This window comes from Prunus dulcis, chromosome 8 (assembly GCF_902201215.1).
Source record: "Prunus dulcis chromosome 8, ALMONDv2, whole genome shotgun sequence".
Lineage (NCBI taxonomy): Eukaryota > Viridiplantae > Streptophyta > Magnoliopsida > Rosales > Rosaceae > Prunus > Prunus dulcis.
In genome coordinates this window covers 1,159,479-1,172,393 of record NC_047657.1, presented here as the reverse complement: position 1 = coordinate 1,172,393, position 12,915 = coordinate 1,159,479, and the positions used below count along the sequence as shown (strand labels likewise).

The following is a 12,915-nucleotide window of genomic DNA, read 5'->3' as shown; positions in this document are numbered from 1 at the left end:
ATAAGAAGAAAGGAATCCTTAGTTGGAGAAAGACTTCTATGAAATGTACTATGCTAGTTAATAATGTTATGACACGAATGATAACATTTCTACATGGCATAACATTATTGATCAAAGATCGCAAAATAGCGCTACAAACGTTGCACCTAAATTTTTCTTTCTTGTGGAGGGGTTGCCCCCCTGTTGTCAACTCAAGAGTAATGGTTTGCCAACACGTTTGCATGCAACAGTTATGTTTTCATATCTCTTCATATGACCTGTAACGTGACGAGAGATGCAAACACAACTAGTGCATGCAACTGAGATGGTCAAATTTTTATTTTTATCAAAGGGAGAGGAGATTCGAATTTGGAAAGACCGAATTTGTTTAAACAAAACCACAGTGGACTTTATGACAATTGAATTAGAATTAGGTTAAATTTGTCTAATTCCAGGGAATGGGTGCCTGGTTCAAATATGACATTTGAATTAACAGATTGTCACCGTTGAATGCAATCTGAAGGTGATTTGAATTATTTCAATTGAAGTGATGTGTGTTCTATATTTGGCTAATGCGGATAGCATCAGAAACCTTGGCAATGAAAACACCTGAAAACACTAAATTTAGGCCATACAGTGTCTGGATATTAAATTTGAAAGGCCTCAAAATGTCAAGATAATACTATCGTTTTTCTTACAAGCAAACAAAAAAAAAAAAGCAATAGAATGATAAGATGGAGAAGAGTATAGAAAGGTTATTCTATTACAAGCATAGAGATCATATATCAATGTGTTAGATAAGTAGCAGCTCCCTAGGTACGTTTTGATCTCACACAAAACTATAAGTACAAGACTGAATGAAAGCATAACAGTAGTTTGGATCTAAATGATACATATCCATCAACATCATCACCTCCATGCTGAGGCAACAATCAAACTTTTGTTTTCCCATCCAAAATGAAGTGCACCGGCCTCCTCCTTCACCTTGTACCTGTCACAGTACTGTCTGATAAGTTCCCGAATTGAATCAGTTACGCTTGTGCTCATAGGACATGAAGTAAATCCTGCCATGGTCATCCTAGCCCTCCACTTTCCAGCTACCTCATAACGCTCTATTCTTTCCTCTCCTTCGCATGCAACAATGTTCACTATGTCCCGTGCCAGGCACTGCCTTTCAACATTCATCCTATCCTGACTCTCTCTTGGGAGAGCTGCATCAAGGGAATCAAAAACAGCAGAGTAGTAATTGTAGGCTTCAATAAATCTTGGGAAAAAGGGGGTAGTATTGGTGTTCACATCTTGTTCTACAACTGTAACGAGTTTTGGCCTCAAGCTCTTGACCATCCGAAGAAGCTGGTCCCTCTGGTTTACTGTTGAAACACTTTCATCAGGCATGTGGTGAAGCTGAAAAGCAAAGTTTACCAAAAGTGCTTCCCCGGGCCTGCAGTCCAGCATTGAGGTATTGACGATTGAAGTCCTCGAGGCCACTGCTTGAAACTCAAATGGAACTTTAAGTGCTTCGGCAAGCTTCTCAAGCCTTTGTCCAATGATGTTAAGGCCCCCAACAGGGCGTTGAACGGACTCAGGATCATCAACCCCTGTTAACCTCAAGTGTGGTGGCTTACCTAGTCGCTTAGCAAGTGTTTGTATGAGTGTTATGTATTGATTCCCCTGGTTTATGTCGAAATCTATTATGTGAACTTTTTTTTCATCTTTACATGCTTCTATAATGGCTCCATTTGCAGCCATAAAGCCAAATTTGAAGCAAGGGCACACCTCAAAAAGAACTTGCATGGCTGCAAGGCGATAAGAGGATGGGGGTTCCTTGCATTTCAAAGATCTGTAAAGAAATTTTCCCGAGGAAGCCACGCGAGCTGCGAGGCCTTCTACCATGTACGCTGCAATCCTCTGAGCAGGATCTCCTTGAATCGAGACCATCTGCCGGAGCTCACTTATCATTGTTGATGCTCCTTTGATGTTGCCCTCTGAAAGTGCACCAGCACAGTTGTAAAGCAGTTGCTTGGGTGTCCGAGGAGAAGCTTGTGATATTTCTTTGTTGCTGCTGATGCTGCTCACATTAGACTCAGATGATGAAGACTCCTTGGGTGAGTCATGGAGCAATTCATTCTGGATTGGATCTGTCCATTCACCATCCACTTCCATGCTTTGACTACTGCAGTTTATTTCCTCATCATTTTCATCATCATTGTCCTCAAGAAGTGCTCGCTCCAATTCTTGAAGCTTCAGTCTCATCTTAGCTTCATCAAAGCTATCTGCATCGGGGCTTTGACTCTCAAAGTAATCTGATTCAAAATTGGATTGATAAGCATCATGTTGCGTCATGGACATTAAAGAAGTGTTAAATGGATTTTGAGTGTTCAAGGAGGAAACTGATCCAGCTCTGAGCTGGTAAGATGAGTCACCTTGTGGATTAGTTGAATTTCCAGAAATGCCAGAGCTAGATGGATTTGCAATTCCTTCCATTGGGGAGTCAAGGAAGTACTCATAGCTCTCAGCGGAGTAAGGATCAGCCACATAGAGAGTCTTACTCTTATCACAGGAAAATGTTTGAGTGGACAAGGTGGAACTGTCATTGCTGCCCTTTGGAGAGTAGAGTTTGGGGTTTCTGTAAGATGTGGCGGAGAGCTCCGCTGGTCTAACTAAAGACATGGTCTTGTTTTACCTCTTCAGTTGTTGAATAAGACTAGTTCTATCACACAGGTTGAGTTCTGTATCACAATTTGTCACACATTAGACGGTAAATTACTGTCAAACTCTCAGTAAGACTGGAAATTAGCAAAACAGATCAAATAAATCCGGTGTTAGTTGCTACGATGCAATAAGCAGAAATTCTGCGCAGAACATTGAAATTAACAATGTATTCTAAACTTTTTTCAAAAATTGTATTCCGTATGTTCTTTTGCACTTTCAGGTAAAAACTTGTGGAAGGAAGCAAAATGAATGAAATTGCATGAGACTCACAAAAAAGTATAAGCTACAATTAAGTTCTGTTTGCCAGGATGGAGAAGATATAGCTTACAGAAAGGCCCTGGGATGGAACACCAGCACCAGTTGTATGGTTTTCTTTAAAATCATGTCTCTGAAATATGAAAGCTTTGAACAACATGGCAACTCCAAAGAAACCCAAAAACCAAAAAACAAAATTGTTGTTTCATGGCAGCTGGCAATTACAGAGGAGTAAGTTGCCAAACTGGAAAGGACTAAGACAAAAAATACTTTCTGAGATTACAACATGCATAAACATCATCACAGGAAGAGAGAGATCCATGACTAAGCCAATGATTTCATTGACTTTCTGTAAATATAATATGAAAACATAGCTCATGACAGTTCAATTCATCAGAGGAGAAATTTAAGAAATCTAAAATACAAGGAGAAGGAAAAAGAGATATACCTGATGCTGCAAGATGAAGACCTCTATGAAGAAGGTGATGAGATGATATGAGCAATCAAGTCCTGTATAATTCAGTAGACAACCCAAATGAAGATGAACCTCAAAATTTGCTTTGTAGGAAGGGGAAAGGTTGAGGATTTGACCTTGGGATTAAGACAGAGGAAAAGGGCCAAAATACCTCCTTATATTTATTTAAATAATTTTATTAGATTGTTGTGAGGTTAGGTAGATTGAAGAAGCAACAAACAAGTAGAAAAAATAACCCTAAACAAATTTCAAGAAAGACCCACATAAGGAAAATTAAAATATTACAGGAAACTATATGCCATTTGGGTGGATATTTACTAGCCATTTCAAGAATCTGACTTTTCTGGAGAACCATTTGTTGGAGGAGACTTTGTACAGAAAATTCCAACGTTCTGGAATTTCGGAAAGACCTAAAAAAATAAAAAAAATAAAAAGGCAGTGAGAAAGAGAAACTTACCCAACAATTCTATTCTTAAAGGAAACTTCTCAATTCCACATTCTCCTGGCCTCTTCCTGTGGTTTTCACCTTTTCTTTCTTTTGCTTTCATTTGTGTTCATCAGTCTGCATGCTTATACCAACTTGTCTGACTAAATTTGTTTTCTTGACAGGAGAATGTCACATTGTGTACTTCAAAGCACAACCATTGGGGTGTTCCTACTTTGGCCAGCCAATCCTGACCATTCAATCTGCAATCTGCACAAAAATGGATGAAACCTACGGTGGCAGATTGGGTTTGCAAAAGTCAAGAGAGTTGGGTAAAACAGTACTTGAACTGGTGGTCTTCGACTGGTATGAGGAGCTGTTGTACGGTAACGTTTGAAAACTGGTACAAAAGTTGTGTTATGTGGTTAGTGACGATTGGTCGAACGTAATTGAATGTGTTCATGGTGGGGCTGCTATTCTCCTCGGCATGGAATTATTACACCACCTGTATGACAAAGTCAAAGGTTTTACCATCCTCTTTATTCATTCCTCATATGGTCTCTTTTTTCTCTTCTTTTTTCTTTGTAGGTCTCATGAAAAACCTTTGGACCTTCCCCTTCACGCTTAACATCACAAATTGCTTTCGACCGAAAAAAAAACATCATAAATGGTCTTGATGGTTTTTCCCATGCTGCTTGGTTGGTTATACCTTTCACACACATTCCGTGAGAATGAGAATGAAAACATTTCTATGTGCTAGTGTTTGGAAATACTAAGGAATGGTTTCGTTGAGACTTCCCTGCCAATATGAGTGGCATGAACTGCTAAATGCTTATGTGATCATGTTGTGTTTTGACTGGACAACGTGTCTCCCGCTCATAATAGAAAGTCCTCACCCAAGTTTCCATTTTTGGTTTATTCAAGTTTCCAGAAATACGGTTATAGAAAGGAAAAAAAAAAATTGATAATTTTAGTCAAAGCTACTACTTTCTTATATTTGTGTAACAGAGCATGCATGTGTGTGTGTGTGTGTGAGGTACAAGTTTATTAGAGTCATATTGTGTACCTTCATCCTATGACTTGTACAACTTGGGCTATAGCCCAGGTGAGTTTTATTTATTTATTATAGTTAGTGTTAATGTTAATTCTATTTATAGTAGAAATATTAATTTGAACTAATTGGATAATTGTAGTGTAACCTTTAGTTGTCGTGCGTCTATCTGATTCTATCTTTGTGATGATAAATTTTCAAAAAAATCTAACAGTTCAATAAGATAAATCTAGCTCACCCTATTTTGAAATCCTGGATCCGTCCCTGCCTTCATTGTTTAGTGTGCATGCTTTAGTGAAATAGATGCAAATGATTGAAGTACTTGTAAACACAATTTTCCAACAGCAAATTAAACAAGAATATATGTATGCAAAATAAATTTTGTAGGGCCGTTTGATTACTATTTTATTTTAAGTTTTAAGTTTTTATTTTTTATTTTTTTATTTTTTGTGCTAAAAGGGGGAAAAGAGGGAGAATGGAAGTGAGAATGAAAGTGGAGATAGAATTGAGAGGAGAGAATGAGAAAGAGGAGTAACAAAAGTGAAAACAAAAACAAAAAACTGAAACTAATTTCAAATTATTTTCATTTTTGTTACTCCTCCCTCTCATCCTCTCTCTTTCTCTCTCAATATTATTCTTACTCTTATTTTCCTCGATACTCTAGCATAAAAAAATAAAAACTAAAAATTAAAATTGAAATGGTTATCAAATAGGCCGTAGTGATATTATATTCATTATATTTCCAAGATTTGAGTTTGATTCAAGAGTAACAAGCACTTGTTCTAGAATGACATGATTTGAGTCGTTCAGGTTTCACCAAGTCCCGCCAATGCTTGACTTTGAACAAACGAGGAACACAAGGAGTGTCATGTGGTAGTAATCATCTACGGTTTTGGTGGTGGAGAAATCGACATGTGTGTGTTGTTGGTGAGTCTCCACGAGCTTGATGAAGAACACAAGAGACTTTGAATATTTAAGTGTTTGGGAGTTTGTTTTGGCTTGAGAGCTTTTCTAGTTTTCCCAAAGCTCGAGTCTTTTTTGTTTTTTAGTTTTTTGGTTTCCTTGAAGTCAATAAGCCTATTATTATTATTATTATTATTATTATTATTATTATTATTATTATTATTATTATTTATACAAATCATATATTATTTTAATCTAATCTAAATTATTGGAAAGGAGATTCGAACTCAGATACAGAGTGGGGAGCACATCCGCTCTAGCCAACTTAGTTAAGTCCATATCTACGAATAGTATTCCTCATAGACAAATAATTGAGTCTTTGTTGTAAGCCCCCAATTCAAATTTCTTAATTTTGGGAATTGATTTGATTTAATTTGAGTTAATTGATTTATTTTAATTTAAAAAAACCGATAGAATTCCCCAGTAACCTACCTAAGTCAGCCAAAAAGATGAAACAATATGGAGCACTCTAAAAAATAACTTTTTTATAACTCCTTTCAACTGCCATAATTTCACCGAATTTAGTCCAATGACATCAATGACAAAAACTAGCCGCTAACCGGTATGACTCTTCGAAAGAGACAAAGAACACTCGGCAAACTCAACTAAGTTCTTGAAATCATTGGAGGAAAAAACCACATAAAAGTTTATGCACTTTATTGAACAAACTAAACCAAAATAAAAAAAAATTAAAACAACGCCGGCAAAAGGAAACCAATTGTCATGAATTTTCTTGAGGACATGACATCAAATGCGCCACTTAGCTACTCCATGGCCTCCATCTATGCACCAATGAGCAGTGGATCTACTATGACCAAGCCACAACATCTCAAAGAGTAACTGGTAAGATGAGGAACAACCAACATAAACCCAGATCTAAGACAATAGATTTGCCAACATAAGAGTAGATCAATATAAGTCCACCAAAAGCCGAAGAACACCAAAAATTCAACAGAATTCGTGGGAAAGCCCCCGGATCTGAAGCGCTCTCTCTCTTTCTCTTAGCAGCTAAATTTAGCTTTTAATTTAAATCAAACTTCTTGATTTGGGCTACTTAACAATCAAAGCTAAAGTATCCTTCATTCACCTTGGTTTGTGATTTGATTGAGTAAATTAATTTGATTTAAGTTTTAACCCTCGATCTGAATAAACCACATAGGTTGGTCAATTAAGCATCATCTTCTCTTTTTGGCATTTAATTGAATTGCTAGAGCTTTTTCAGATGGTGACATGTGTCACCTGCAATGCTTAGCGTTGCTTTGATTGTGTATTTTGTGTTAAAACTTAAAACCCACGACTTGTTCTAATAAGCTCTGACGAATCACACGGTGAATCCTTTGAATTGTTCATCATAAATCATTGGATCCATCCATTATGACACCTAATGACTTGATTCAATCCAAAGAAGAAGGCGAGAAAAATGAAATAAGACCCATTTGATACATAATAAAATCTAACATAAGAAAATTAACAGCTCTCTTTATTTGTCATTACCACTTTTTTTAAAAAAATATATAAAGAAAGAATTAAAAAAAATAAACAAAAAAGAAGACGTTTTGTTTTTCTGAAAGAGAAGTCTCTAGGGAACGGAAATTTTCAAATGATTGATTAATATATTTAGAAAACATAAATAGAAAAACAGTTGAAAGATTCTTTTGGTTTTCTGAAAAATAAGTCTAAAAAACAACTGGAAAGTCAATAATTAGTTGTATTATCTTAATGGTGATCAATCATCAGTGGTATTTGCTATGTAATAAAAAAAATTAGTTTGTTATTGAATTTTATTATTGTTATTATTATTATTATTATTATTATTGGGTATAAAGGAGGTCAGAGGAAAAGGAAAAAGTTTGCATAATTGCATTGCATCATGTGAGGGTAGATACTTGTTAGTTAGTATAACTAACTTAACGATACTTCTTTTTCTAATGTTAGAAGAAGTTTAAATATCCTAATTGACATGATGAGAGTGTTTTATTTATACATAACTCACTCTCGATCGATCAGGAAAATTAAAATCACTTATCCACACTATTGGGGGTTAAAATTTCGAATTTTTTGTAATGGGTCACATTTTATTTTATTTCATTTGGCAGTTGAGCAATAACAAGAACAGGAAAATCAGTTTAAACCTGTGACGTGCCTCTCTAATGGGAAAGGAATCAAAGATGTCATCAATCATGCATTGGGGCCTAGCTAATAGAGTAATACAACTTGTAATTTTTTTAATACTTAGTCCTAATCATCCTCACTATATCTTATCCAATACGTGACTGCAGTCCAAATACATGGACAAGTAGATATGTTTCTGTTGACACTAGAGAGGTTAGAAGCTGAACTTGTGTGATAATCTAAGTATGAGTCACGTATTAATTTGACGAACATTTTTAAGAATCAATGGGCTACCAACCAGTATATATATATATATATATATATATATATATATATATATATATATATATATTAACAAATTTGTTTTTTTTTTATAGCTTTTTCATTTTTTATTTTTTCAAAAATTGAAAATTTATTTGGTAATTGATTTTTTATTTTTTTTATTTTTTTTGTTTTTAAAAGTGAAAGTGAAAACTAATAATAGTTGTTTGGTAACTGATTTTAGTTTTAAATTTTTAATTTAATGTGGAACTTGGAAATGGAAATTTTATTGGCCAATTTGTGAATTTGAGATCGTATAATGAAAGTGCATGTTACAAAAAGTTTGTAGTATTTTTTGGTGAATTTTTTGGAAGGATGATTTTTATTTTGTGAATTTTGGATTTGGAGGTTCGGAGGCTTGGATTGGGTCCATGGTCGAATGCAAGAATCAAGCGACCAAATCCAAGTCGGGAGGTCCCAAATGTTAAGTTTTATAATTGGAGTACATTTTATGTGTGGTAACGTAAAATTTTTTCATTTTGGTATAGGAAGATGAACTTCATTTCAAAACCTCACCGAAAATGGGGAGGGCACAGTTACAACAAACAGAGCAACACAGTAAGGAAGCTAGAGAAACTAAACTAATCTGCAATATTAGGTAGACAAGAACAAAGAGACTGTCCCAGATAATGATATCATCAGATAAACAAACTTAAAAATGACAAAGCAAACTGGATTAAAAGGAGCAAAAGAACCCAGTAAGCAAAACAACATCAAACTCAAATGAAACATAAATCCACCACAAATCAACCACCATAAGCCAACCACAATCATAGCAGCCCCAAGGCAAGGGAAACAGGACCATGAGGGTGATGTAAAATTAGTGAATGAAAAAGAAGTGCAAAAAAAATAAATTCAAAACTGAAAAATATTTTCAAGTTGTATTAAAAAATAAGGGTGATTTTGAAAACTTAAAACACAATTTGTTACAAAACGTGTTTTCAGTGTTTAGCTTTAAAAAAAAAGTGAAAATAAGACCTAATGAAAGCTGAAAATTAAATGATTATCAAACAGGCATATTCCTCAATAATAAATGCGTTTCAAGAGAAGTGTATGCCACGAAAGCTAGATAATAAATGTCATCTTTATGATATTAAAAAAAAAGAAAAAAAAGTAAGAAGTTCTAAAACAATGCTGATGGAGGCCCATGACCAAGGATTTGTCTTTGGAGAAGTGCAGACAACATGTCAACATGTGCTAGTGCTACGATGGGATTAGAAAAAACAAAAAACAACAACAAAAAAACAAAAAATCATCTTAAAATTGAGTAGCAGGGACATGCGAGATGAAGGTATTGGAAGGGCTTTAAGGACACGTATGGATGTGGACAATTCGATGCAATGCAACTCGATATTATTTACAATAGAAAAGATATAGACACGTAGGGTTCGTGGTAATGATGGTCATAACAAAATTCTAAATGTGAATCATTTTTTAGTAGAAAAGGTGAGTTTTTATGTATAAGAGGTGGTAGTAAATTATTGGACATTATATATAGGCATAAGAGAAGGCATTTCAATGGAATTTGAACTAGGGACAAGCCATATATTTAAGCTTCATGTTAATTTCAAGTTGCTAAGGAGTAATGCTTTTGCTTGTAGCATTTATTTGCACATCAGCCATGTACTAATGATGAATACATACTCTTATTTCTTCCTTTAGCTAACATACTCTTATTTCTTACTTTTCCAAAGTTTTCTCATTCATGAATAATGTCACCACGTGACGTTGAGGATATTGATGCATGTTGCGGCCTTGTTTGGTGGGCTGGATTGGATTGGATATTTTCAATTAAAATGGACATGGATCCTAGTCATTGTTTGGTGAGTTTAAGTGCGTTTTAGAATGGATACGGACATAGAATCTATGTCCCAAATAACTATGGCTCTAGAACCCAAGCCCGTATGTGGGTTTAGAATCCGAGGCTTTTCCAAGCAAGCCCTTCTCTATTCTCTTGGCGAGACCGAGCAAGCCTCTTCTCTCAGAGAGACCAAGCACGCCTCTTCTCAAGTTCTTCTCTTCTCTCTCTTCCCCTCTCTCCTTGCTCTTCTCTTCTCCTCTCTCTTCCCCTCTCCCCGCTCTATTCTCCTCCTCTGATAATTTGAAAGAACTTCTTTTTCGATTTTGTTGTTAGATATTGAGATGTGTTGATGATGTTGAGTGCTTTGATTTTTTTTGTTTTGTTTTTGTTTGATTTCTTTTGATTGAAGATCTTTTCGGGTTTTGTTTTCTTCCCTTTTCATTGAAGATTTTTTCAGATCTAGTATTGGGGTTCCATAATTTGCATAATTCCTTCTTCTTCTTTTTTTCTTCTGAGTGTTGTTTTTCAGTTTGTGTTTTATTGAATTTGAAAGTTATTCCATCGATTTTTTTTCTTCTTTCGTTTCAAATTACAATTTGTTTTTGGCTAACTACAATTTATTTCTCTCTTGTAATTATCTTCTTGTAAAATTTAAATAATAGAAAAAGGGTTTTGATTTTTTTTTTTTTAAAAAAAAAGAGAGATGATTTTTAGCTGATAAAGAAAGATATTGGAAAAAAATCTGACAAAACTGAGAATTTTTTTTAAAATCTTGATATGAGTTATCTTTTTCGTTTGATTAGGATTTTGCATTTGGTTATACTCTTTTTGCAAAATTTGAGGGGTTTTCTTCGATCTGAGGAAAAGAGTTGGAATATTGTTAATAAAAAAATTAAAATAAAATTGTGATTTATTAAAAAAGATAAAGTTAATTTCAGTCTGTTGTTTGGTGCAAGAATGAGTAGGACATGACTCAAAACCTCGCCAGTCCTATCCAATGCTTCAAAGCCCATCCTAACCAGTCCAAGCCAACCCACCAAACGGGGCCTACATGTACATATGGATGTTCACCAATTGACAGGGATCATTAACTTTCAATTCTATCTTTTTATGATACTAGAAAGACAGTTAATCAACCACTATTAGAAAACCTCATTATAAGCCATAACAACTCATGGCCTGTATTCATGTTTGTCACATAAACTCGTGGCCAAAGGGTGTTGGCCACGAATTGGCCACAGTTCATCAACCATTACTAGAAAACCTCGTTATAAGTGACAGACAACCAGTGGCGGAGTCAGAAATTTTATCAAGGAGGGTCAACCTTAAATAGCGAGAGTGAGAATTTTGTCTAATTAATTGGCTCATTCGATTAAAGAAATCACGAGAAATCTTAGGAATTATGAGGTGTGTTTATGTGTTAGAAAAAAGATACTATTAGAGCCAAGAGGGATTTTGTAGTGTGCTTTAATTGTTATAGGATTTAAACAAAGAAAAGGAGAAAGTTAGTAAATACATAGAAAGTAATTCAGTCAAATGCAACATGCAAAAACAAATTATCAAAAGGTGAGAAGGGTCAAGTGACCTTTGTAGACCTTAATTGGCTCCACCCATGCAGACAACCCTAAATAAAATACTGGTACATTTACACAACGTCAGTGGCTAATTGTTTTCCAGCCACAAAGTGACTGTGACTTATATATTACGAGCCTTTGATGCACAATAGCTGTGGCCATTATACACCAATGGCCACTGTTGGTTCGTCGTGGCTAGGCAAATCATGGCCTTAGCCCCTTTTAACCGACTTTGGCCACGAAAGAATAGTTACTTTTGTTGGTATCGGCTATAAATTGATATGTGTCCAAAATGAAGGGCCCTTTTGATAACTATTTCATTTTTTAGTTTTTTATTTTTCATTTTTTAATAAAAAACTGAAAACTTGTTTGGTCACTAATTTCAGTTTTCAAAAAAAGTGAAAAGTGAAAACTAACAATAGTTGTTTGGCAATTGATTTCAGTTTTCAGTTTTTAATTTAATGTGGAACATGGAAATGGAATTTTGTGTGTGGCCAATTTGTGAATTTGAGATCGTAGAATGAAAGTGCATACTACAAAGAGTTCGTAATATTTTTCGGTGAATTTTTTGAAATTAGGATGATTTTTATTTTATGAATTTTGGATTTGGAGGTTCCGATTGGGTCTGTGGTCGAACGCAAGAATCGAGCGGCCGAATCCAAGTCGGGAGGTCCCAAATATTAAGTTTTGTAACTGGAGTACATTTCATACGTGGTGATGTAAAACTAATGAATGAAAAAGAAGCGGAAAAAAATTTCAAAACTAAAAACTGAAAAACATTTTCAAATTGTTTTAAAAAATAAGGATGATTTTACAAACACATGTTTTCAGTGTTCAGCTTTAAAAAAAGAAAAAGAAAAAAGAAAATTACGATTGAAAACTGAAAATAAAATAGGTTATCAAACAAGTACATGCCTCGAAAGCTTTCAAGAGAAGTATATGCCATGAAAGCTAGATAATACAAACATTTCGTCAAGACAAGTATATGCCATCTTTTTGATAAAAAAAAGAAGAAGCAAGAAGTTTATAAAACAATGCTGATGGAGAAGAACCCTAAACCCTTTGAAAAGTGGTGAGAGGTCCATGACTAAGGATTTGTCTTTCGTGAGGTGCAGACAACATGTCAACATGTGCTACGATGGGATTAGAAAAATAAAAATAAACAAACAAACAGTCATCTTAAAATGGAGTAGCAGGGACATGCGACATGAAGGTAATTGGAAGGGCTTCAAGGACACCTATAGGATA

General features: G+C 34.9%; 1 protein-coding gene across 2 annotated transcripts; it reads right to left on the bottom strand.

The window, feature by feature from the left end:
* Positions 1 to 696: 696 nt before the first annotated feature.
* On the bottom strand, positions 697 to 4,005 carry LOC117638724 (scarecrow-like protein 1). 2 transcript variants are annotated; one of them, XM_034373822.1, is made up of 4 exons: positions 3,879 to 4,004; positions 3,395 to 3,456; positions 2,403 to 2,708; positions 697 to 2,282 (listed from the first exon to the last, which is right to left on the bottom strand). In XM_034373822.1, exons 3-4 carry the CDS (start codon positions 2,647 to 2,649, stop codon positions 889 to 891), a joined length of 1,641 nt encoding a protein of 546 aa, XP_034229713.1. In that variant the 5' UTR covers positions 2,650 to 2,708; positions 3,395 to 3,456; positions 3,879 to 4,004; the 3' UTR covers positions 697 to 888. The 2 variants fall into 2 exon arrangements, with proteins under 2 accessions (XP_034229713.1, XP_034229712.1); XM_034373821.1 differs by having other exon boundaries at positions 697 to 2,708; positions 3,879 to 4,005.
* Positions 4,006 to 12,915: the final 8,910 nt, after the last annotated feature.